Below are 26,313 nucleotides of genomic sequence, written 5' to 3' on the forward strand. Positions count from 1 at the left end.
AGCAACCTATTAAAGCTTTGTCCGTCCTTTTTTTTTTTTTTTTACAAGAGTTTGGAAATATTGCTTAATTGAAAGACAGCTTTTGAAATTGCCTAGGAAGTAAACTTATTGTGTGTTGCAGCTGTAGCCCAAAAAGTAACTCTACCCAATAAAAACAGAAATGTTATACAAAGCAGAACCTTTTAAAAAATTCACCAGCAAAAAAGGATTCGACAAGTAAAGTAAATAGGAATTCTGGACTTTGTCCTATATTACATTTCAAACATATTTTTTTAAAAAGGGGTTTAAAGTAAGTTGTAACACCATTGTCTTTTAAACGGTCTTTAAACATCAAAACTAAACATTGTTTCCATAAGCTACTTGGATTTCAAATTGACAGATTAGTAGGATAACAGTAACAGTAATAGTAATATACTGTAGAATGACTGTAATTTTTACTTGTCTAGACAGTAATATAATACCATTATCTAAAGTTGACAAAACCAAGTGATGCTTTCATAAGGTTCAATGTAAACACAATTATCCATTTCATAAGGATTTTTTCCTCTCGTGAGTCGACCTTGTATGCATAGAATCACCATCCACATGAAAATCCAGAATCCAATATGAAACTCTGATGGAAGAAGGGAGATTTTCAGAGTAGGTGGGTCTCTACAGTGTGTACAGTACTGTATTTATTTATTTCCATCATTTCTATCCCGCCCTTCTCACCCGAAGGGACTCAGGGCGGCTCACAATCTGGCAAAATTCAATGCCAATATACAATACAAAAAGATAAAACATAAGCAATTAAAACAATTAGGTAATTTAACAAAATACAAGAAATAGATTTAAAACCATACATTATAAAATACTTGAGCCATTCGTCCACAAGACCTTATACATAAACCTTAATCCGGACCGAGTTGAGCCAACAGAATTCACTCATCAAACGCCTGCTCACAAAGCCAAGTCTTTACTTTTTTCCTAAAACTCAGAAGCGATGGAGCCTGCCGGATAGAAATGATGGAAATAAATACAGTACTGTAGGCTTGTGCACAGTTACAGAGTGGCTGGTTTACTTCGGCTAATTCAGCTGGTCCAGCTTGTTCAGTTGGCCATAACAGCAAGGGCTCAGCCTCCTTATTTGTTCTGGCCACAACAGAACACTGGCTGTCGAAAACAGGCTACCTTTGGTCACAAGTAGAGTGTGGGAGGGAGTCAGCCGCTAGAAGAAAAAGCATGAGGGGAGAAAAAGGCATCACTCCAGGGCCTGCTAATCAAGAGGAAAAAAAGGGATTTTTGAAGGAAGCCCAGGGTAGGATAGCTCCAGATCGATTGCTCTTCCTTCCCTGGGAAGTGGGGAAGCCTCCTTAAAATGCCTTGGAAAGCTGTGTCCTGCAGGGAGAGAGCACCACACCTATCTTCCCTTGAGTAGAAACAGCTTTAACTAAGCATTAAACCCAGTCTCCTCTACAGACAGAAGGGAAAGGATCGCAGAAAGAGTGGTATCTTTCTGATGCTTTTAATCCAGGTCTTAATGAAGGATATAAGGACAAGAAATGCCTAAAATGACGGGAAGTCCCCCACATAATGGTATGGATAGAAAACAAATATTTCGGCTTCCCTTATCGAAAAGAGATTTCTGTCCTTCTGAATTGGGAGGCCCCAAAAAAACAGATCGGGACACCCACCGAAATCTGGGACACCGAAATGGATCAGTTTACCCGGTTTTCACAAGCCTAGTGTACAGGTGTCCACATATGAATGAGGCCCTTCTCTCGACTGATATTGAGATTTCTTCCTCTGCTCCTCCAAAGAGGAAGCTGAATACCAAGGAATCCAATGAAATGTAAGGGTGTAGGAGATTAATGCTGAAGGGATATCAAAGAGATTATTGTGACACCTTTGTTTCAGCAGAAAATGGAAAGGGTGGTGGGCAGAGTGATACAATCAAGCAACACATTTCAGACTAACTCATTTATGAGCTTCAATGCACTAATGAAGGAAGTGGATGGATAATAAAAGTTCATAGTAAAATAAATCTGGTTCTCTGCTTGAGCCATTCATTTTATCCCACTTCTCCCAGTCCATTTATAGAAATGGACAGTTTTCAAGAGAAAGGTTCAGCGGATAGAAATTTGGGCAATATGGACAGAGACTGCAGTTTGAACAGTGGGTTGGGAAGAAGAGAAAAATAAAACTGAAGATGGGCATAACTCTTGACCTGTAATAGGAATCAATCAGCTTGGTGTCTCCTGCATAGGCGCCTGCCTGTGCAAATGCAGGCTAATAATTGCAAGCCTTCAACAAAATATATTTCTTAATAAGACAAATCACATTAGGAACTGGGGGCGGTGACAGATGACAGGGAGCTCTGGCGTGGACTGGTCCATGAGGTCACGAAGAGCAGGAGACGACTAAACGACTGACCAGCAGCAGCAAATCACATTGTAACTATGAGTGCATGCAATTATTAACCAGATTCTTAGTCCATAAACAGAAGCTGATTTAAAAAGCAATCAACCTGATAATTTAGTATTAGTATAAATTCCGTTTGAAGTCCTGACTTGAGTAGATCATTGAAAATATTGAATATGTATATGTGTTAACTCACTGCTCAGCAATTGATTCAATGAGTCCAGTCCAGTATATAATGCTCATGCAAACTAAATAAATAAATTCAAAACACTGATTCATTTACTTAAGATACTTTTGCATTAAAATTTTAGATTAAAATTGGACTAGTCTTGGGTGTGTTGGCTAGGAGTCCATTCTGGTGAAATCTGAGGAATGATATGTTCCATATTCAAATATACTACAAGCAAATATTGGCTTCTTGATTAGACAATCAAGGGGTGGATTACTTGGGTGAGAGGGCCAGATATTCCCCCCAGTAAGCCTCTTGCAGGCTGGATGAGATAGGACTGTGAGATCTTTGTTGAACCTTTTAAGTTGAATTTGAATGCCCACCTGTTGAGGTATTTTAGTGGTGGATCCTTCCATTGGGTTTTTGGTGGGAGGGTTTCCCTTACTTCACCACTATCACAAACTTAGAATCAATCACTTGTCCCTCAGCTATAGCATCAAATGTGGGGAGCTTTTAGATGTCTTTTTGGTTTCTGTGGAATACTTCATTAATCTATCCTGACCATCCTAAAATAACTGCGGCCACCAAAAGCACCCTTTGTCTGGCCTTAAGCATCCCAATAATCCTTAAGTAGCAGAGGTATCAATCTATAGGACAAAAATAAATTATCAAACCATCATTCAACGTAAAGTTAGTTTATTAAATGTACCCAAACTCACACCTCTCACACATGTTGCTAACTTCAGCATTTGCATCCATTAGAGAATGACAGCTGCCTCTAAGCCCTGGATGCAGCGGCATCTGGTGATTCAGGTGGACGTTCTGCATGGAATCTGCTCACTGGGGCTTTGAATCCACCCTAGGGTTTAGAAAAGTTCTCCTTTATGCTGTTTATTTATGTATATTCTTGGATAGTTCCTTCAAAGTTTGAAGTCAGATTATGCCCAATAATCTCAGGGTTTGGGACAAACCTAAACTGGTAATCATTCCTGGGAATATATAAGGATGAGTTTGAAGGAGACTATTCCAAGAGAATGATAAAGTATTTATGATAAAGGAAGTGGATAGCTGTAATCTACAGGGAAACGGACAGAGAAGGGAGTTTCTCGTGGCCAGAAATTGCAGTGGTGACGAACTGAGGATGGATAAGATTGATTGATTAGTCTGCAATAGTCTGCGCTATCTGATTGTTACTTTTCTTATCCCGTTTTGAACCAAATGACAGATTGGAGACGAATACGGAGACATTTATACTTTGTGGGCAGGAGGGATACCTATGGTATTCATGAATGGATTCGAGGCTGTGAAAGACGGACTCACCTTGGATGAATTATCAGAGCGGTTACAGAGCCCATTTATTAAAGTTCTATCAAAAGAAAAGGGTAAGTTACAAAGAGGTGTGCCAGCAGGCTTTCCCCCAGAGAAACAATAAGATAACACACTCAGGGAATATTATTTCTTTTTAAAAAAGACTTCTGAAATTGCAACTGTACTCTGTTCGCCGAGAGTCAGCATGATGCACTGGTTTCTGTGATGGACCATGAACTATCATACAGATGATAAAGTGCAATTACGAGAGGATAAAAGCGCCTTTCAATGGAGCTTAGTACATGACGTTGTGTCTCTCCTATAGTCACATTATGTTTTAATCATGATTCAATCATTTCTTTGCATTGTCGATGAAGAGCGGGTGAGCTCCCTCTGTCAGCTCCGACTTCCCATGCGGGAACATGAGAGAAGCCTCCCACAATGATGGTAAAACATCAACCATCCGGGCATTCCCTTGGCAACGTCCTTGCAGACTGCCAATTCTCTCACACCAGAGGCGATCTGCAGTTTCTCAAGTTGCTCCTGACATTTTTAAAAAATCCAACAGCTAACAGTTCTTGCCTTCAAGGCTATGATATTCCAACTCTATTACCTCTGAGATCATCAGAGGCTGGTGGCAGAAATAATAATAATAATAATAATAATAATAATAATAATAAATTTTTTAAATGTCAGGAGCAATTTGAGTCACTTCTGGAGTGAGAGAATTGGCCGTCTGCAAGGACGTTGCCCAGGGGACGCCCGTATATTTTGATGTTTTTACCATCCTTGTGGGAGGCTTCTTTCATGTCCCTGCGTGGAGCTGGAGCTGATAGAGGGAGCTCATCTGCGCTCTCCCTGGGTGGGATTTGAACCTGGCAGCCATCAGGTCAGCAACCCAACCTTCAAGTCACGAGGCTTTAATCCACTAAGCCACCGAGGGCTCCATAATAATAATAACTTAATTTTTCTATCCCGCCTCCATCTCCCTGCAGGGACTCGGGGCAGCTAACACAGGGCCAAGCCCAAAAACAAATAATAAGCAAAGTAAAATACATGTAAAAACAGCATTTTCAACGAGATAAAACACTTTAAAACCAAATGATACAATACAATAACAGTAAAAAATTATTTAAAACCTGGAATGATGACATAAAAAGACCACCATTTAGGAGAAGTGGAATAAAATGGGAGGGCGGTCTAGGCGAAAGTGCAAAGATATGTATCATAGTGCCATTTGGGAGCGTAGAAGGACAAAGTGCTCAACACTCTCAAAGGGAATTGGAGTGAGGGAGGGCTTCAAGTTACTTTCAGGAGAGAGTAGAATAAAGTGTGAAATATTGTGAATTCATTTCAGTTTTTGGAGATTGTGAGATTGCAGAATTCTTTGTAGAGGAGATTCAATTTGTATGTTTTAGGTTTTGAAATCATGCACAATATCTAGATGCAGTGGCATGGTTTGTAATAAAACTTGCATTTTTTAACACAGCAAGGTAGCTGTATATGGCCTGTATTTTCTGAGTAACAATTGAATATTGACTCCTAATGTCCTCAGGTATTGGATTTTCAAATGGTCATGTCTGGAAGCAGCAGAGACGGATTGCCCAAGCTGCTATGCGGAAGTTGGGAGTCGGGAAAAAAAGTGTGGAGTCTCAAATAGAAGCAGAAGTCGAGCAGCTTATAGAGGTTTTTTCACGTGAAAAAGGTATGTCATATTAAGAAATGACGCTGGGAGGTGTCTCAGCCTGCAGAAATCTTTGTGTGGTCTGTACTTCTCTCTGTTGTGGAATTCGTTATATCTTTGTTGAATTCTAATACAAACAAGTAGAGATATCAATGGTTCTTTTCTCCAAAAGGAAATCCAATTTAGAACATTAAGACAATTGAAGGGATATTAATAGAACTTCATTTGTAGGTCAGCCGTTTGATCCTGCATTGCCCGTCACCAATCTGGTGTGCAATGTGATATGTGCCCTGTCTTTTGGACACCGGTTTTCCCTTGAAGATGGAAACTTCAAGGAATTGATTGATGCCATTGAGTATATCTTCAAAGTTGGAGGAACCCCCTTTCATATAGTAAGTCAAAGGTTGTTTTTTTCCTTTCCATTAATTCAAATAGATATTCCAAAGATACTAAGTCTGTAGAAACATTCAGAAACTCTTTACAATTGTGTTGAATTTTGTCAAGGGACACTATAATGTATACTGCAGGGGTAAATTCCAAAAGCTTAAATTAGGGAAGTTAATATTTGACTATTTCATTCTTTTTTTGTAGTGTAATTTTTATTTAAGAAAAACAAATCTTAATAAAACAGTGATCATAGAACAAACAAACAAGATTTTGGGTTATACTTTTTTAAAAAATCTTACTTTTACTAATCACTAGCTTGAGGACCCGGCGGTGCCCGGGTTATTAGAAGAAGGCATTGTTTGTTTTGAGATGCTAAGTAACTTTGGTCCAGATCCGTCGTTGGCTAAGTTCAGTGCTCTAAGGATAAGGGTGAACTACAACTCCCAGTATTCGCAGTTGAACATGTTGGGTATGTATTCCAAGTTTGATCCAGATCCATCATTGTTTGGGTTCATAGTGTGCTCTGGATAGGAAAACTACAACTCCTATCAATCACTCCAAAGACCTCCAGTATTTTATGTTGGTCATGAGGGTTCTATGTGTCAAGTTATTTCTAGGTCCATCATCGGTGGGGTCCAGAGTGCTCTTTGATTGCAAATGAACTATAAATCCCAGTACCGACAAGGGCTATAAATCAAAGTGAATTCCCCCAAATCTCTCCAGTATTTTTCTTTGTTCATAGGGGTTCTGTGTGCCAAATGTTGTCCAGATCCATTGTCAGTAAGTGGGGGGGGGGGGGGGTCACAGTGCTGTGTCTTGATGCAGGGTGAACTACAACTTCCGTCATGCGGAGACAGTCCCCCAATCTCCAATATGTTTAGTTGCTGCTTAGTTCTGCTCTGTTTGTTATGCAGACAGTTGAAAGGACTATGAAAGGGTTAAGGAAGAGGTAGTGGGTGGAGTCATGCAAATTTCACAGCAATTGAGAGAATGGAACCCTGGGAGGTGTCTTTAGTGGAGGAGAAACAGAAAATGGTCCCCAAATGAAAGCCTTCACTTGGGTGGCAGGCAGTATGGTGTTTGTGGAGGATATTGGCAGGGCTCTTGGACATGTTCATGGTGCTCACTATAACCTACAATGTCAGTAAAAATTGCTATGGTTGGCTCCTGCTTATTGGGAAATATATCTGTTTATGGAGGTGGGACTCTCTCTGTGTGAGCAGACACCCCTGCCACATACACACAGATTTTCACTTTTATTATGTGTATAGATTTCCAAATATTTTTCCAAAGGGCATGGTAGGGAAAAGGGAATGGATAGGGCACTAGTATTAGTGTTATTAAATTCAATCTTAAAAGATATCTAATAAATTGATGAGGGAGAGGAAAACAGTATAGACGGTAAGGGGAAAAACACTATGTAGCATTGTATGGGTTTAATTTGCAGTTCTAAATGCCCAAAGATACACATTCTGCTGTTGAATGGGTTAACTATACACTTTGAATTTCTGGGTCTTTCTTTGATCTTTCGCTGTTCCTGCTATGGTTTTTGGGCAGCATTACAGGCAAAGAACCAGGTGATCTCTCTGTCTATACAAATACATACACACAATGTACACAATGCCAGGATATGGGTAGAGTATAGACACTTGAAAATTCTGGTATTTTACCAGGAGTATGGTGGCATGGTCTAGTATGAAGAGAGATTTCTAGGGGTGAAACCATAAGTTACCACACTGGGTGACACCAACCCTAGTGACAATACTGTTTGCTTCTGTTGCACACACCTCAACATTTAACATATGGAAATAAGGAATATGTGCCCTGACAACATCAAATGTGATCAAGTTCATGAAAGTGATAAAGGCTAGAAAGAATTCTAAAGTGTGCTTTCGACAAGGTATGGGCAAACTTGGGCCCTCCAGGTGTTTTGGACTTCAACTCCCACAATTCCTAACAGCCTATCAGCTCTTAGGAATTGTTGGAGTTGAAGTCCAAAACACCTGGAGGGGTGAAGTTTTCCCAAGCCTCCTTTAGACTAAGCCTAATGGGAAGGACAAGATTATGTGCAACTCCTTTACTCTTCCTTCTGGCTGAGTTAACTGAGGTCAAACTACTTTTCTACTTTGAACTCAGTTTCCAGTAGCTGAAGGAAGTCCAGAACAAAGAGGGAAAGTAGTGGCAATATCGAGAACCCAGGATATTTGAAAGTAGCTGAGAAAGTGTCCCTTTCCCCCAAATATGGGAAGTTGAATGTATGCTGTGGCTTGTCCTTTTCCTCCAATTCTTATTTACAGCCAAGAAACGTAGTTATTTTAAAGCCACCTGTGTGTGTGAAACTTGCTTTGGAGAACAGACTGTGTTTTCTCCTCCAGACTAATGATAGGCTCTCACTTCTGTTTGTTGCAGTTGTATGAATTGCTCCCATCGCTCATGGACCGTCTTCCGGGGCCTCACAAGAAGGCACTTCATGCCACGGAGATGGTGGTATCCCTAGCACATGAAGAAATACAGCGACATAAGGAGCAACAGTCTACTCATGAGCCACAGGATTTCATTGATTTCTACCTTCTTGAAATGGAGAAAGTAAATATCTGCTTTGTATCTAATCAGGAGGGAAGACAGAGGCAGTTCAGGCAGGGAAGCAGCATCTGCTCCTAACTTAGAGAATGAAGAAACAAAGGTGCACTCACAGGTGATGTGTACCTTCGTCTTCCTTTTCTTGGAGACCCAGAGAATAATAATACAGTAGAGTCTCACTTATCCAAGCCTCACATATCCAAGGTTCTGGATTATCCAAGCCATTTTTGTAGTCAATGTTTTCAATATATCGTGATATTTTGGTGCTAAATTCGTAAATACAGTAATTACAACATAACATTACTGCGTATTGAACTACTTTTTCTGTCAAATTTGTTGTATAACATGTTTTGGTGCTTAATTTGTAAAATCATAACCTAATTTGATGTTTAATAGGCTGTTCCTTAATCCCTCCTTATTATCCAAAATATTTTCTTATCCAAGCTTCTGCCGGCCTGTTTAGCTTGGATAAGTGAGACTCTACTGTAATAATAATAATAATAATAATAATAATAATAATAATAATAATAATAATAGGGGCCCCTGGTGGCACAGTGTGTTAAAGCGCTGAGCTGCTGAACTTGCAGACCAAAAGGTCCCAGTGTCAAGGACAGAACGCCACAAGATTCAAAGTAACAGAGTTTATTAGATTACAGAACTCAAAAATGCCCGTAAAACACAAGGGCCAGGCAATTTTTGCCTTTAGGAGCAAAAAAGGGGCAAAAGTAAATGTTCAAAAGATAAACCAGATTAAACCGGAGTTTAATCCGGGTAAAAACAAACTGCTTTCTTCAGCCTGGGTATAAACAAAACGAAAGCCAAGGAACAAAAGATACAAAGGATGCAACTAATTGGCAGCAGATTCCTCTCTGCTGCCAACACTGTTTTTAGAGTAACTTGCGTCGCTCCCACACACACAGCAGACAGGATTCCAACACGAACAAATCAGCCAGGGATTTTAGCAGTAGAGTAGACCAGTTCCGTTCCGTAGATCAAAGCCAGAAGCAGACGTTTGTAGTTTTTCCAAGTCCAAGAAGGGGAGAAGACAAGCCGTGGTCAGTTCAGTCCGAGTTCTCAAAGCAGGAGATGGCGTCCGTCAAGAAGACGACGGAAGGTCAAGCTAATAAGAGTAAGCACAGGTTTGCACAAACAAATGCCCACACAATCCCTCCCGCCGTCTGACCCTGGATTCCAATCAACTTACGTCTCAGCACAGGAAAGCACACAAGTCTTCAGGGAAGCGTCCCACACACACACACGAATCCCAAGCGTTTGCCCAGATTACCTTGCCCGACGCAATTTGCAATTGCTCCCAAGCCCCATTTTATGCCAGTTACAAATCCTCATCACTGTCAGCTGTCCTCCTTAACCCGGGCGTTTCCTCATCACTTTCCTCGTCAGAGCTGGAACACCTCTGACTACGCCCAACAGCATCTCCAGCTGTGGATCCCGTCCCATCCCTCCAGCTAAGCCATGGGTCTAATCCTGAAGGTCCCCATTCATCTTCTGTCCCATCATGGCCAGTGGCACCCAATTCCTCCCGTACCCGAGTCCAATCCATCTCATCCTCCTCTGAGCTAACCAGCCCCTCCTCCATTCTTTCCGTAAACCCTTCGAAAGACTCTTCGTCAGATGGTGCTGCAAATATGTCTCGCAGTCTTTTTCTCTCTCGCTCCTCGAGAGTATCTGACTCTCGAGGAGTCTTACGCCCACGTCTGTCAGAAACAGAGCCATGAGGCTCAATCATAACACCCAGGTTCAAAACCCAGGAGCAGAATGAGTGCCCGGTGTTAGCCCCAGCTCCTGCCAACCTAGCAGTTCGAAAATATGCAAATGTGAGTAGATCAATAGGTACCGCTCCAGCGGGAAGGTAACGGCGCTCCATGCAGTCATGCCAGCCACATGACCTTGGAGATGTCTACAGACAATGCTGGCTCTTCGGCTTAGAAATGGAGATGAGCACCAGCCCCCAGAGTCGGGCACGACTGGACTTAAAATCAGGAGAAACCTTTAACTTTTATAATGATAATAATAATAATAATAATAATAATAATAATAAGAAGAAGAAGAAGAAGAAGAAGAAGAAGAAGAAGAAGAAGAAGTAGTTCATATCTATCCTGCTATCCTGGGTGGGATTCAAAGTGGCATATAACATATAAAATTCATACAAATACATCCAACTACAATACATAATCAGTTAAAACATCATATCCCAATATAAAAACCCAATTAACATATCAAATACAAGAATTTAAAAACTTACAGTAATCACCATTTGAAGATATCCATAACTTCCAGCCACTGAAATTATTTGTCATGTATTATCAAAATATTTATCAAACTGGCAGTGCCTATTATCATTTGTCTGGGAAGGTCTGGCTCCAAAGAAAGGTTTTAATTTGCAAATGAAAGGGCAGTAAGGAGGGGGCCAATCATGCCTCATTAGGGAAGGGGTTCCAGGTCCGCGGGGCCACCACAGAAAATGGTCTCTCTCTCTCTCGTTCCCACCAAACATGCTTGTGATGATGGTGGGACCAAGTGAAGGGCCTCTCCTGAGGATCTCAGGGCTCAAGTGGGTTGGTAGAAGGAGATACGGTCCCTCAAGTAGTAGCTGCTTTTTCTTTTCTGAATTGCTTTCTCCTCCCTACTTTCCGCATTATAAGTGGCAGTAGAGGCTGATACTTCAGCTTGTGACTTTTGATCAGTGTTCAAAATAGCTCTACGCACCTGGGTCAAAAGCAGCATTCATGAACTTAAACCACACTTTCATTTACCTGTGTCTCTAATGCCTAGGGATGTGTGCGTGAATCTTTTTGCAATCAGTTATCAAACTTTATTTTATGATAGAATAATATGGAGCTATAGCAGTAAGGGCTAAGCACCCTCATGGAACCAGATCCTGCCTGATCCTGGACACTAAGGAGGGTCAGCCCTGGTTAGGAGTTGGATGGGAAACTGCCTACATATATCATGTACTACAGGCTATCTTTTAGAGCAGGCATGGGCAAATTTGGGCCCTCCAGATGTTTTGGACTTCAACTCCCAGAAATCCCAGCGAGTTTACCAGCTATTAGGAATTGTGGGAGTTGAAGTCCAAAACACATGGAGGACTGTTTCAGAGGAAGTAACTATTAGACCTGCCTTTGAGTACGGTTGCCATATATCAACAGGCAACTTGAAGAAGTGCGCGCACATAGGGAGAAAGATAAATACTGCACTGAGGGGGAGCTTTATGATTAAGCTTCTTTAAGACTCCTTTATGGAGAGAAAAAGCGGGATATAAGTCATCATAATCATCATCATCATCATCAATTATACTTTTCCTTTGACATTTTCAGGAGAAGATGAAGCATGATCCTAACTCTACATACGATGAAGAAAACCTGGCTCAAAGTATTCACGACTTCTTTATTGGTGGAACAGAAACAAGTGCTACTACGATGAAATGGGCATTCATCCTTTTGGCAAATCGTCGAGAAGTCCAAGGTACAAAAAGGTCTTTGTGCGACAAAAACAAGGGGTTGCTCCTGATTCCTGCTGTGTTAATTTTATTTTTTTTTACAAAAATGTCATACTTTTCAAAGAATGTACAAAGTCAAAGAAAAAAGAAAACCAGTGCTTTTCATTGAAGAGATGAAACACACTCATAAACTAATTTATTACAAGAGTTTGCAAAAATCTTTTGCTTAGTTCAGACATTTTTTCACTTTTTGCACAGTTTATAGGAACTTTAATTTTGTTTAACCAATTAGCAGAATTTAAATAAAACAGAGTAAATGAGATTTTATGAACCATCAATTACTGCATGGAAAACTTTCAGTTGATGGCACAAAATCAGGTTGTTGTTATTGTTGTTGTTGTCACTGTTATTATAATTATATTTATTTATACCCCACTTTATATCTGCTGAAGGAGATTCAAAGTGGCTTAACATAAAGTATCATCATACAATGTAAATTAACAATTTATATAACAAAATTATGGAAAATAAAACAACCCAGAGGCATGGAAATATTCAGAAATTATAACAATTTTAAAACCAAATAAGGAGGAATATGATCCTAACTCTTATAGACCAATTGCTTTATGCAATGTGGACTATAGAATATTTACAAAAATTATAGCAAATAGATTGAAAAAGATAATGCCCACTTTAACTGAGGAAGACCAGTACAGATTTATTAAAAAAAGAACCATTGCTGACCCAATCAGAAATATTTTAAAGGTAATTGACCATGCAACAAGAGAGAAAGCAAAATTACTCCTAATAAAATTAGACATTTAGAAAGCATTTGATATGATAAATCATTTATTTAGTCAAATTATGGGAAGAGTGTAATTTGGGGATAAAGATGGGTGGAGTAATTACAGAATTATATAAAGAAAACCAGGCGGAAGTAATAATAAATGCTTGTAATTCAAGAGCCATTATATCAAAAGCGGAACCAAACAAGGCTGCCCTCTCTCTCAATAATAATAATAATAATAATAATAATAATAATAATAATAATAATTATTATTATTATTATTATTATTATTATTTTATTTTTTATCCCGTTTCCCTCTCTCTGAAGGGACTCAGAGTGGCTCACATGGGGACAAGCCCAAAAACACAAGTTAAAACACAGAACAATCAATTAAAAATATTATAACAAATAAAACAATAAAAACACATCAACACAATTAAAACCAGGACAATATTAATAACTAGACACTCCACTACTCTTCACCCTAGCGATAGAACCCTTAGTCAACCTAATTAAGTCAGACAAAAATATAAAAGGGTATAAGATGTATAGAGAAGAAATAAAAATTAATTGATATGTAGATGATGCAGATGATGGAGGACTCTGTAAAGATAGTAACAAAAGTAATTTAAAAATTCAAAAAGATTTCAGGCCTTGCCATTAATTTCCTCCAGAAAATTGAAAACGAAGGGGGATCTAAAGAATGGGAGGGATTAATAAATGATATGTTAGATGCAATTAAAGCCTCGGTCACCTTAGGCTGGAAGGACCAAAAGAAATGAGACACAAAAACATGGTATAAATAGTTAGCAGACTACCTCCTCCAAGACTACATTAGCAAAAGGAAAAGTTACTAAAGGAAGGGACAAATCAGAAAGTCATGGGAGGCAAAATGGAAAGGCTTAATTTACAGAAAAAGGGGAAAGCTAAATGTAAGGAGTTTAACAAGATTATCCTCATGATCGAACAATCATAACAAACACAGCAAAATTTGTAAACTCTTCCTGGAGAGGGGAGGGAGAAAGAGGGGGAATAATGCAAACATGTGTTAACAATGGAAAATATTTTTTTATGTTTGTATAATTTTGTGTAGCACTATTTACAGTAATTTTTAAAATGAAAAATTATCCAAATAAAGCGTACGATTTAAAATATACAAATATGCAAACATGTAAACAGGATTAAATATAAACAATATTTAAAAATTCCCAGTTAAAAACCATTAAATCATATACAAAGTTAAGTGCCACTTGGCAATCGGGACTCCATCCTGGCTCAGTTTGGGAATCACAGTGGTTTACAGCAAATTAAAAAACACATAAAAAAAAAACAGGATAGCAATGCTATGCATGGATTGGGGGAAACAGCCTCAGATTCCCATAGGGCCGTCAAATTGATCTGAACACTTTTGAGGACAATTCATTTTGATTTGGGATTCACTGTTGATTGAATTTATCTGGATAGACTCATGAATTTATATGGATAGACTCAAAAAAGCATTTTTTTGTCAAATAAACTCTAATATTCAAAATGAAGCTTTCTTCCGTTTCCATCTATTTCTTCAGATAAAATCATCAAGGAAATAGAAGATGTTTTGGGTTCCGCTTCCATCTGCTATGAAGATATTAGGAGGCTGCCTTTCACTAATGCTGTGCTTCATGAGATTCAGCGTTACAGATATTCCATGCTAATGGGAGTTGGAAGGCAAACTACTAAAGATCTGAAAATAAGAGGTTATATCATCCCAAAGGTATTGATTGTAGTTTTGGCTGAATTCCCAAGGAAGTTCATAGGATGGCATTTTGAGAGATGAATCCACACATACAGGACCAGTGTAGGGTAGTGATGTGAGCATTGAAGCATGAGTCTGGAGACCAGAATTTGAATCCCCATTTGGCCATGGAAATCCACTGCTGACCTCGAGCAAGCCACACTCTCTGCCTCAGAAGGAGGCAAATCAAATCCCCCTAAACAAAATTTGCCAGGAAAACCCCATGATAAGTTCACCTAAACTATTGCTGAGAGCCTTCGTTTCCCTCTTATAGGGACCCTTAAGTGAATTTATCATGGGGCTTTCTTGCTCAAATTTGTTCAGAGGAGGGCTGTATTTGTCTTCTCCTGAGATTTCCTATCATAACGTATCTGTTTTGCCATGTGAAAGTTCAGTTTGTCTTGTTTATTTTCCATGCCCTTAACATTAATGTAGAGATACCGAAGACCATGCGTAATCTCCTCTAGCCATTAAATCCTCTGGATTTATTGCCATGTTAACTCACCATCCAACCAATAACTGAATGATTCTTCTCTAATTAAGACTAACCAAGTTGTTCTCCCCTGTTTTGGACTCTCTTGGATGCTCCATAGTTATTTGTCCATGCCTTCGATGCATAGCTCGATTCACAGGGAGTGCAAAAACAGCCACTATACATTCCTTATTGCACAAGTAAGACAATAAGCAGGAACACTGCATTAGAAGGAGGCCTATGCATTTTGGCTGAACCTCAATCAGTTTCTGCTGGCTGGATTCTGGTATCTGTTTTTGCGTGTCTCTCGAAAAAAGGGGGTAGCCAGATAGCTTTTGTTCCGCAGCTGAAAAATACGGTTATATTTGGACCATTGGCGGCAATGGGAAACTTACAAGGCTCCCCTTTCCGTTCCTGGGACCCTTTCCTTTCTTCCCTTCAAGGGAGCCTGGGTTTGAGCAACGGCATTAAGGAAGCAGACACAGCTTGTGTAAGACAGGTCACGGGATTCTTCTACGCCAGTTGGCCCAACAGGCAGGGCTCACAGGGAAACCCCACGTGAGGGGGAGCACGTGGCTGCCTCTTTGTGCTGCATGCTCCCAAAAAGTGGAAGAAGAGCCGTGATCGGCTGCCACGTGTTGCCGTTATGGACAGGAAACCGTGATGGCTGGGCCCTTTCCATTACCACCATCCGATCAAGCAGAAGAAACCAGATTGGCAGAAGAAAAATTGCTAAAATGGATCCGCACACAAGCCTAGTTAGTTAACACAACCATCATATAATTGAGTGTAGATTTAATTTATGCAGGCATGATGTAGGATCTCAGCAACAGCAGAATGCATGGTTGTGCTATGACTGGTTTTCGAGGAGACCATTCCCACTGAATCCTTAGTTCTGAGAGATGTTTTTGTTTGCTAATCTTTCAGGGGACATTGGTTATGCCCAATCTACGCTCGGCCCTTCTTGATCCTAAGCACTGGAAGACTCCTGATGAATTCAATCCCAATCATTTTTTGGACAAGGATGGGCATTTTGTTCCCAGAGACGAGTTTCTGGCATTTGGTGCAGGTAAACGTACTGGGTGGCATTGGGCAGATCACAGTCCCTCAGCATTAGAAGAAAGCAAAAGCAATTTCCCCTTCCCTGAATAAATCATGCCAATAGATCCCCACAACAGGGTAGCATTAGGACCATTGTAAGTCCAATCAACTTGAAGACACACAACAAAAAACCAGCTTGTGATTTATACGTGAGTCTTCTGTGAATTTTTCAGGATAATATCTGCTGCAGCCTCTACTTCTTGTGAGACACTGCTGTGGTGTGGCAGTATTTTTTTTAATTACTCTTCAGGGGAAGTGTCCATTAAATAATGAAGTTATTAAAAACCATTAATTAGGGTTGTTGTGTGTTTTCCGGGCTGTATGGCCATGTTCCAGAAGTATTACTTCTGGAACATGGCCATACAGCCTGGAAAACACACAACAATCCTGTGATTCCGGCCATGAAAGCCTTCGACAACCATTAATCACTTCATGGTGCTGTAATTGGGGAGACATAGGAAGTCATGTTGCCAATTCAGGCTGCTTGAAAAAAAATTGTCCAGAAATGAGTGTGCCATATCTGCAGCTGTGAAGGAATGTAGGGTCCCATTCATATTATACAGATATAGCATTGTAATTTCATTTGTACTGTAATGGGTTCATCCTATGCAGTCTAGAGACAGATATTTGAAACTGCATTATATGGCAGTGTAGATGGGTCCTGAGGCAGCCTAACCCACTCTTGAGCAGCACATTTATTTATTTATTTGCTTATTTCACTTGTATACCGCTTTTCTCACCCCGGATGGGGGACTCAAAGTGGTTTCCAAACATATTATGACAAAATTCAATGGAGCCCCCAGATGGCGTAGTGGACTAAGTGACTTGAAGGTTGGGTTGCTGACCTGAAAGCTGCCAGGTTCGAATCCCACCTGGGGAGAGTGTGGATGAGCTCCCTCTATCAGCTCCAGCTCCATGTGGGGACATGAGAGAAGCCTCCCACAAGGATAGTAAAAAAAACCATCAAAACATCCGGGCGTCCCCTGGGCAATGTCCTTGCAGACGGCCAATTCTCTCACCCCAGAAGCAACTCCGGTTGCTCCTGACACGAAAAAAATAAATAAAAAAAATTCAATGCCTACACAACAATAATAAAATATAACTATCAACTGAATCATAAAAATGCAATAACTTTAACATTAAAACATAGAGTTAAAACATATTAATTTAAACATTACAATCACAGAATCTAAAAATCAAAGTTCAGGGCCGTTCCAATATCAATCTGTAATGCACGTAATCTCTGATCATCCCTTTTATTGCTTATTGCCCGAAGGCCTGGTCCCACTGCCAAGTTTTTACCTTTCTTCTGAAAGGCCAGATGGGAGGGTGCTGATCTAATTTTGTTGGGAAGGGAGTTGCACAGCCAAGGAGCCACCACTGAGAAGGCCCTGTCTCGTCCCCAGCAGTTGTGCCTGCGAAGGAGGAAGGACCGAGAGCAGGGCCTCCCTGGATGATCTTAACCTCCGAGGTGGTTCATAGAGGGAGATACGTTCTGGCAGATAAGCTGGGCCAGAACTGTTTAGCGCTTTATAGCCTAAAACCAGAACTTTGAATTGAGTTCGGAAGCAGACTGGCAGCCAGTGGAGCTGGCGTAACATACGATCTTCCCAATGTTCAGGCAACATCTTTTCTCTTGTAATTTGAATCTGATGGGTTACCTTAAAGCTTACCCATTCATAGTCCAGTTTTAGGATTCATTCTTGTCTGTTGAATGGGATATATACTCATTTTCTGCCTTTATTTAACCTGCAGGAACTCGCTCGTGTTTGGGGAAGGACCTGGCGAGGATGGAGTTATTTCTTGTGGTGACCAGCCTGTTGAGGGAGTTCCGTTTCCAGCCGCCTCCAGGAATCCAAACACTGGATGAAGAGCCATCAATGGGACTGACACTGCCCCCCAAACATTATAAATTGTGTGCTCTTCCTCGCTATAATTAAATCGTAAAGCATGCAAAATAATTACAGTAGCTTATTATTTATTGCTGTAATTTTAAAGGATTCAAAAGATCAATAAGTGCTTAACTATTTTGTTTATTTCTAGTGAATGGAGATATGGCCAAAGCGGCTTAGACTGTCACACACAGAGAGACACACACACACCATTGTGCAGTTTCCAGAGGTTGGGTGGTCATATTTGTATATGAGAGACAGCAAATGTCTATGATGGATTGGCTCTGTCACATAGGTTGCAACTCATAGAATCATAGTTGAATAGACCTCAAAGGCTATCCAGTCCAACCCCTGCCATGCAGGAAAATACAATCAAAGCACTCCTGACAGATGGCCACCCATCCTCTTTAAAAACTTCAAGAGAAGGAGACTATGCCACAACTCCAAGGCAACATATTACACTGACGAACAGCTGTAACCATCAAGAGGGTCTTCCTAATGTTTATGTGGAATCGTTTTTCCTGAAATATGAACCAATTACTCTGTGTCCCTAGTCTCTAGAGCAGTGGTTCTCAACCTGTGGGTCCCCAGATGTTTTTGGCCTACAACTCCCAGAAATCCCAGCCAGTTTACCAGCTGTTAGGATTTCTGGGAGTTGAAGACCAAAACATCTGTGGACCCGCAGGTTGAGAACCACTGATCTAGGGCAAGCTTGACCCCTCCTTGATGTGACATGTTTTCAAATATTTGAACATTGTTAATCTGGATTATATGGCAGTGGACTCAGTCTTCTTTTCTCCAATCTACCCAGCCGCTATTCATAGGGCTTGGTTTCCAAACCTTTTGTTTCATCTGCCCTCTTGTGCACAGACCCTTTTGGCACACAAGGCATAAGCTCTACCTTCATCACTTTAAACACATGGAGTCTTAAAAAAAACTCCCCGTAGGATAAGAGAAAACTCATGTTTTGCACTACTCGGAGGAGTCTTATTCACTTCAGGTGACAGCCTTCAAGTTAAATATCTGCAAAAGGGCACAGCAAGAGAATTAGATTCCAAAGCAAGGCAAAATCAGTAGCATCCCCACAGAGAAAGGAAGCAGAATCTCCAGAAGTTAAAGAGTCCCCAGAGAAAGTGTCTCTGAAGGATCTTCCTCAAACGTCCTCTTCGTCCAGAACCTGATTTCCTGCTTTATTTTGAGTTTTCTTCCCAGAGGGCAACAAAATGTGTGTGTGTGTGTTAGTCCATAGCCCCTTGCACTTAGCAGCATTCCCATAGTCCCCTTAGATTCATGTTTAGAAGTTGGGTTTTCAGCACCTGCCTTTTTCCTTTGAGAAACAGCTTGTACTGAACATAGAATGTGCTGTTCTGTTTCTGCTATCATTTCCTGCCTTCTTAATAAAGAAATCATTGTGTTTGCTTGACAATCAGGTTGTTCTTGACCTGTTTTTCTTTCTTTGAAACTATTCATGTGAACTCTCCATTTTTAAAAACAACTTTGATCCTGCAAGCTCCTGCAAAGAGTTAGGGCCTGGGAGAGCATTTCCTTCAAACCAGTAAACCCAGCACACTGTTCTTTTGAGTATATAACCCATAGATATTTTTTGTCCATGGGGGGGGGGGGGGAGGGGGTGGTCTTCAAATCAAACCTCAGCAGATACCAAGGATCCACCAAACTACCATTCCAGATGAGGATGGACTGCAAGATGTTGGGACATAATTCCAGATGGGATAATAGCAGACTGGCAAAGTTTTTTTTTTACCATTGTTAGTGTCTCTTGATTCCTAGATGTATTGTTGTTGTTTATTTGTTCAGTCGCTTCCGACTCTTTGTGACCTCATGGAGCAGCACATGCCAGAGCTCCCTATCGTCCATCACCACCCTCAGCTCATTCAAGTTCAAGCCAGTTAATTCAAGGATACCATCCATCCATCATGCCTTTGGTTGGTCCCTCTTCCTTTTCTCTCCAATTTTCCCCAGCATTATTCTTTTTTCCAAGCTTTACTGTCTTCTCTTTAAGTGGCCAAAATATTTAATCTTTGCCTCTAATATCCTTCCCTCCAGTGAGCAGCTGGGCATTATTTCCTGATGTATGGACTGGTTGGATCTTCTTGTCAAGGTCCAAGGCACTCTCAGAATTCTCTTCCAACACCACAGTTCAAAACCATCTATCTTCCTTTGCTCAGCCTTCCTTATGGTCCAGCTCTCACATCCATAGGTTACTACAGGGAATACCATTTTCGTTGCCAGTGTGATGTCTCTACTCTTCACTATTTTATCGAGGTTGGCCATTGCTCTCCTCCCAAGAGAATCAACTAACAACAACAACCAATAACTAGGAAATGATCTGCATGATCAGATTTGAGAGGGCAGGGCAAGGACTTGTGCAAAATGCAGACTAAGACCTATTATTACTGTTTCATTTTGCCGCCATCAATTGGAGCCCCCTCCCTCATCACCAACTGATGCACTGGGGCCAGAGCAAAGAGGAGGAGCCAGGAAGACAGTTCCATCTTCTGTACCATCTGCTGAGGGCTCCTCCCACCAGTAACATGCTATGCTAATAATATAATATGTATTATTTATCTATATAGTATATTCTATACAATATGTAATATAACATACAATAATAGATAATAATATAAAATATTGTATATACATATGATATTGATAATAATATTATAATGTAATACAATATAATACTAATAATTATACAATATAATAATAATTATATTTTATATATTACATGGAATATTACTAATAATATTACAGCATAGTGGTATAGTACAGTAGAGTAATATATAATGCTAATAATATGCTATGCTAAAAATATAATATATTGTTTGTACATATAATTTGTAAGCTGCTCCGATTCCCCTTCGGTCTGACAGGGGCGGGATATAAATGTAGTAAATAAATAAATAAATTGTATTATATTGTTATTTTATGTAATTTATTATTCTGTATTTATTGTTATGGTGTTATTATTACTATTATATTGTTATTTTATGTCATTCATTATTTTATGTCAATATTGTTATATTATTAATATATTATTTCATGTCATTATTGTTATATTGCCTTTTATATTACCAGCTTACCTGTCCAAACGTATCTTTCCCTGTGAATCATCTTGGACATTAATGTCATGGAAACAACAATCTTGACAGGACCTTCCTCCTTCCTCGCATTCCTATGATTCCACTGGATATGCCAATTCAATTTAAGCACCTGCAATTCCCTATTTGATTGGTGTTTGCAATCACCATCAACAAAGCACAAGGCCAACCTTTAGAACTGTGCGGTTAAGATCTAGACACGGATTGCTTCTCACATGGACAATTATATGCTGCATGTCCTAGAGTTGGCAAACCAGACAATCTTTACATCTGCACAGACAGTGGAACACAAAAAATATTGAATACCCACAAGCATAGTGAAATTAAATATATTAGAAAATATATTACAAACTTGCTTTTTCTCTTTACTTTTTCTTTTCTTTTTAACCAGACTGAGTCACAGCAACGCATGGCCGGGAACAGCTCATTCGGAATATGTGCAATGAATATGGAACATGATTTTAATATTGAATGTAATGCTTTTAGATGTTTAATATTTATTAATTTTAATTTGATTATTAAAAGCTTTATGTTTTGTATGTGATTTAAGGCACTGAATTTACGGCATTGAACTGAATTGTTTTAAGGCCTGTATGTCAGCTCTACTCTTCGGGGTAGAGAAAGGCAGGGTATAAATAGGGTAAATAAATAAAATAAATTATTATTATATTGTTATTCTGTATTCTAAAGTTACACTTCACCAAGGTTTAACAAATTCATAAATTTTTATGAAGAGTTTTTTTTTATAAAGAGGATAGGCGGGATTCTGTGAATTCAAAGAAATACAGCTACAGATAAGCAAGCAACCTGTCCTTCTTTGTGGTCTCTATAAAAATACTATTGCAGCAGCACAAAACTGTCTAGCAGAGCTGTTTCAGGTGGTTAGGAAGTCAAATCAAACCTGGCCCAAAAGAAAGTGTTGCCCATGCTACAGCGTACTGTGAGGAGCTTGCCCACTATTTTGCAGATTTTTTTTCCATGTCAGAAGCAACTTGAGAAACTGCAAGTCACATCTGGTGTGAAAGAATTGGCTGTCTGAAAGGACATTACCCAGGGGATGCCCGGACGTTTTGGTGTTTTACCATGCTTGTGGGAGGCTTCTCTCATGTCTCTGCATGGGAGGCTGGAGCTCATGAGGGAGATTCCACCTGAACATCAGGAAGAACTTCCTCACTGTGAGAGCTGTTCGACAGTGGAACTCTCTCCCCGGGGCCGTGGTGGAGGCTCCTTCTTTGGAGGCTTTTAAGCAGAGGCTGGATGGCCATCTGTCGGGGGTGCTTTGAATGCGATTTCCTGCTTCCTAGCAGGGGGTTGGACTGGATGGCCCATGTGGTCTCTTCCAACTCTACTATTCTATGATTCTATGATTCTATGAGCTCATCCACACTCTCCTTGGATTCGAACTGGCAACCTTCAGGTCAGCAAGCTAAACTTCGAGACAGCAGTCCTGCCAGCACAAGGGTTTAATCCATTGCATCACTGGGGGCTCATTTTGCAGATAAGATCTCTCAGATTCACTCTGACTTATATGCCACAGTTGATACAGCTTGGTGGATGTAACCTTGGCAGCTCCTTATCCAGTGTTGATGGTTACTCTTCCTATTAGCTGATAAACTGGCTGATTTTCTGGGAGCTGTAGTCCAAAACACAGAAGGAACACAGTTTGAGAAACACTGCTCTAGATCCTTGCCCTTCCTGGCTCATATAACAGGCTTAGAGGAGGACTGATGGAATGGGTAAGGGAGGTGATTAGTACCTCCTTACATCAGGGCAGGGTCCCCACAGGTCTCAAGGAGGCTGTGGTAAGACCACATCTACAAAATCCTTCCCTAGACCCCTCTGTACTGGACAACTACAGACCAGTCTCCAATCTCCCATTTTTATTTTTATTTTTTATTATTATTTTTTATTGAGTTTTGCACATATACATAAAAAGAAAAGAAAACGCTATATACATAAAAAGAAAAGAAAAAGGGGGGAAGGAAAAGAAAAGAAAGAAAGAAAAAAAAAAGGGGGGGAGCGGGGAACTCACTGGAGCCGGGGAGCACAAAACGGAGAGATCCGAAAAATTTGCGCTTGAAAAACGGTGGCGGGGGGGGGGGGGGGGGGTATGGCGTGGATGATTAGTAGGGAAGAGGAAAATAATAATAATAATAATAATAATAATAATAATAATAATAATAATAATAATAATAATGGAAAAATTAAGAATAGTAGTTATATAATAGAAATAAATACACGCAGTTGGGGGGGGGAGAGGTATGGGGGGGGTCGACTTCCACTGCTCCCGACGGTGAAGCTTCTTTTCTCCTTTTGAAAACTCATCCATCTTCTCTTCGCTTGCTTCTTTACTGTTGGTACTTTGGTTTCTACCTCACTAGATGGGGTGCCGAGTTCCTAGTTTATTTTCAGATCTAATATTCCTATCTCTATTTGGTAAATCCTTATCCTATAACCGTTTCTTTTATTTGATTGTACCCTTATTTATTCATTTTAATTCCTTGTATATTTACATATAAATATATAAATATATACTTGTTTAATTCTAATATAATCTTTAATTATTTGTTTAGAGCTCTTTTTTGTAGTCAGATTGGCTTCTAGATATTTTTCTATTCCTCGCCAGTTGGTTTCTTTCCTTAATCTGCCCTGATTCTTTGCCATTAAGTAAGTCAATCTATCCATGTTTTTTATTTCCACCACTTTAATTAACCATTCCTCATTCTTAGGGATTGTTTTTTGTCGCCAATATCTAGCATATGTTAATCTAGCCGAGGTGATTAAGTATATCATTAATTTTTCCTCATTTGGGTTTCGGGGTTCGTTGAATATTCCTAATAAATAGAGTTCTGGAGTTTTTCTAATTTTTATGTTCATCATTTTTTGTATGATTTCATGTATTTTGGACCAGTATTCTCTCGCTTTTTTGCATTCCCACCACATGTGAAGGAATGTTCCTTCTTTTACTCCACATTTCCAGCACTTACCATTCTTAGTTTTGTTAATTATTCCTAATTTTTTGGGGGTGAGGTACCATCGATAGAACATCTTCATCCAGTTCTTTTTTAATTGATATGCGTAGGTGTATTTTAGTTTCCTTCCCCAGCATGCTTCCCACTCCTCCATTTGAATGGGTCTTCCTATATCTTTGGCCCATTTACTCATATTGTTTTTTACCTGTTCTATCTCTGTATTCCATTCGAGTAATATTCTATAAATTTTTGAAATTAGGAGGCCTGTTGAAAATAATATTCCATCCCATAAATTATTTCCCCCCATAAATCCCTTCGCTTTATCTTTTTTATAATATTCCTTCAGTTGGCCATATTGTAACCATGTTATATTTAAATTCTCTGCTTTTAATTCCTCCTGGGATTTTAATCTAGGTTCCGATCCATGTAATTTTATTAGGGCTTCGTAATTAGGCCATTGTGACCAACCTAGGAGTCTTCTCTGGACTGCCTCTATGGGTGAAATCCATGTCGGGGTTTTATTGTACATTCTTAATTTGTATTTATCCCACGTTTTTATAAGCGCCGATCTAATAAAATGATTGCCGAAGTTTTTTCCTATTTTGATTTTGTCGTACCATAAATATGAGTGCCAGCCTGCTCTTAAATCGAATCCCTCTACTGTCAGAATTTTTTTATTTTTCAGTTGCATCCAATCCTTTAACCAAATTAGGTTGCAGGCTTCGTAGTAGATCTTCAAATCAGGCATTGCGAAACCGCCTCTTCTTTTATCGTCAATTAAATTAATCCTTTTTATTCGGGGTTTTTTTCCCTGCCATATAAATCTACTCAAGTCTTTATTCCATGTTGTAAAAATTTTCTGGTTTCTTAATATAGGCAGACATTGAAATAAAAACAACATTTTCGGTAGGATATTCATTTTTACCGCTGAGATTCTACCCATTAGGGAGATTTTTAAATTATTCCAGTTTTCTAAGTCCTTTTTTATATTTTTCCAATTTTTTTCATAGTTGTTTTTTAATAGTTGGGAGTTTTTTGAAGAGATGTATATTCCCAGATATTTAATTTTAGGTGTTATTTCAATGCCTAATTTTTCTGATATCAACTTCTGTTTTGCCTTATTAATATTTTTTGCAAGGGCCTTTGTTTTATTCATGTTAATCATTAAGCCTGTGACTTCATCATATTCTTTAATAATCGAGATCCATTTTTCTCCCTTCTTTGCTGGGTCTCCTATAAAACAAATAATGTCGTCTGCATATGCTTGTATCTTATATTGTACTCCTTGGATGGTTGTTCCTTGTAGTTCCTCATTCGATCTTATATTAATTAATAGGGTCTCTAAGGTCATTATGAAGATTAGGGGCGACAGGGGACACCCCTGCCTTGTTCCTTTCCAATTTCCAACTCTTCTGTTACCTTCCCGTTTACCATGATTTTTGCTTTTTGTCTCTGATATATGGCCTCAATTGAATTTTGAAGGTGATATCCCATATCAAGTTCTTGTATTAAAAATTTAAAATAATCCCAGTTTACCCTGTCGAAAGCCTTCTCGGCATCCACAGCCAGGAATAATATCTCCTGTTGATTGTGGGTTTCGTGGTATTCTAATAAGTCTACTACTAGTCTTATATTATCTTTGATGTTTCTATTTGGTAGGAAGCCGGATTGTTCTTCCTTTATCCATTTTTTTAAAAATAATTTTAATCTTTCTGCAATTATATTAGAAAAAATTTTGTAATCTACATTCAATAACGAAATAGGTCTATAGTTTTTTAAATCTTCTGGGTCAGAATTTTCCTTATGTATTACGGTAATCAAGGCCTCCTTCCATGAGTCTGGCATATTTCCTTTTTCTCTTATTTCATTCATTATTTTGAGAAAATATGGTGTTAACTCTCCCTCGAATACCTTATAGTAAGCTGCTGTCAGGCCATCTGGACCTGGTGATTTTGAACTGTCTAGTTTTCTGATTGCTGCTTGAATTTCTTTTTTAGAAATTTCTTTATTGAGATCTTCTCTCTCCTTTTCTGTAATTTTTTGTAATTTTAACTTTCCTAGATAACCAGTTATCTTTTCTTTTTCTATCGGGTCTTTCCCGTATAGTAGTTTATAGTATTTTGCAAATTGTTTTAAGATATCTTCCTCCAGATAATGGTATTTTCCCCCTGTTTTTATTCTTTTTATATATGTTGCCTCTTTTCTTTTCCT

The 26,313-nt window shown here is 39.3% G+C and overlaps 2 protein-coding genes across 2 annotated transcripts in view; one reads left to right on the top strand and one right to left on the bottom strand.

Moving 5' to 3' along the window:
* The window catches only part of LOC100562569 (cytochrome P450 2J4), a 103,657-nt gene that overhangs the window by 39,599 nt on the left and 37,745 nt on the right, over positions 1-26,313 (bottom strand). The gene's annotated exons all lie outside the window — the stretch shown is intronic.
* Positions 3,855-19,431, top strand: LOC103279728 (cytochrome P450 2J5). Its single transcript, XM_008116263.3, has 8 exons — positions 3,855-3,951; positions 5,433-5,582; positions 5,793-5,953; positions 8,358-8,534; positions 11,867-12,014; positions 14,341-14,525; positions 15,946-16,087; positions 17,875-19,431. The coding sequence occupies exons 1-8, from the start codon at positions 3,855-3,857 to the stop codon at positions 18,057-18,059; spliced, it is 1,245 nt and encodes a 414-aa protein (XP_008114470.3). The 3' UTR covers positions 18,060-19,431.

Source organism: Anolis carolinensis, chromosome 3 (assembly GCF_035594765.1).
Source record: "Anolis carolinensis isolate JA03-04 chromosome 3, rAnoCar3.1.pri, whole genome shotgun sequence".
Classification (NCBI taxonomy): Eukaryota; Metazoa; Chordata; class Lepidosauria; order Squamata; family Dactyloidae; genus Anolis; species Anolis carolinensis.

Bases quoted from the DNA above. Each gene is read 5' to 3' on its own strand.
- LOC103279728 (XM_008116263.3), top strand. From the start codon at position 3,855: ATGAATGGATTCGAGGCTGTGAAAGACGGACTCACCTTGGATGAATTA. The intron at 3,952-5,432 runs GTAAGTTACAAA...TAATGTCCTCAG, and splicing joins AGTTCTATCAAAAGAAAAGG to GTATTGGATTTTCAAATGGT. The intron at 8,535-11,866 runs GTAAATATCTGC...TGACATTTTCAG, and splicing joins ACCTTCTTGAAATGGAGAAA to GAGAAGATGAAGCATGATCC.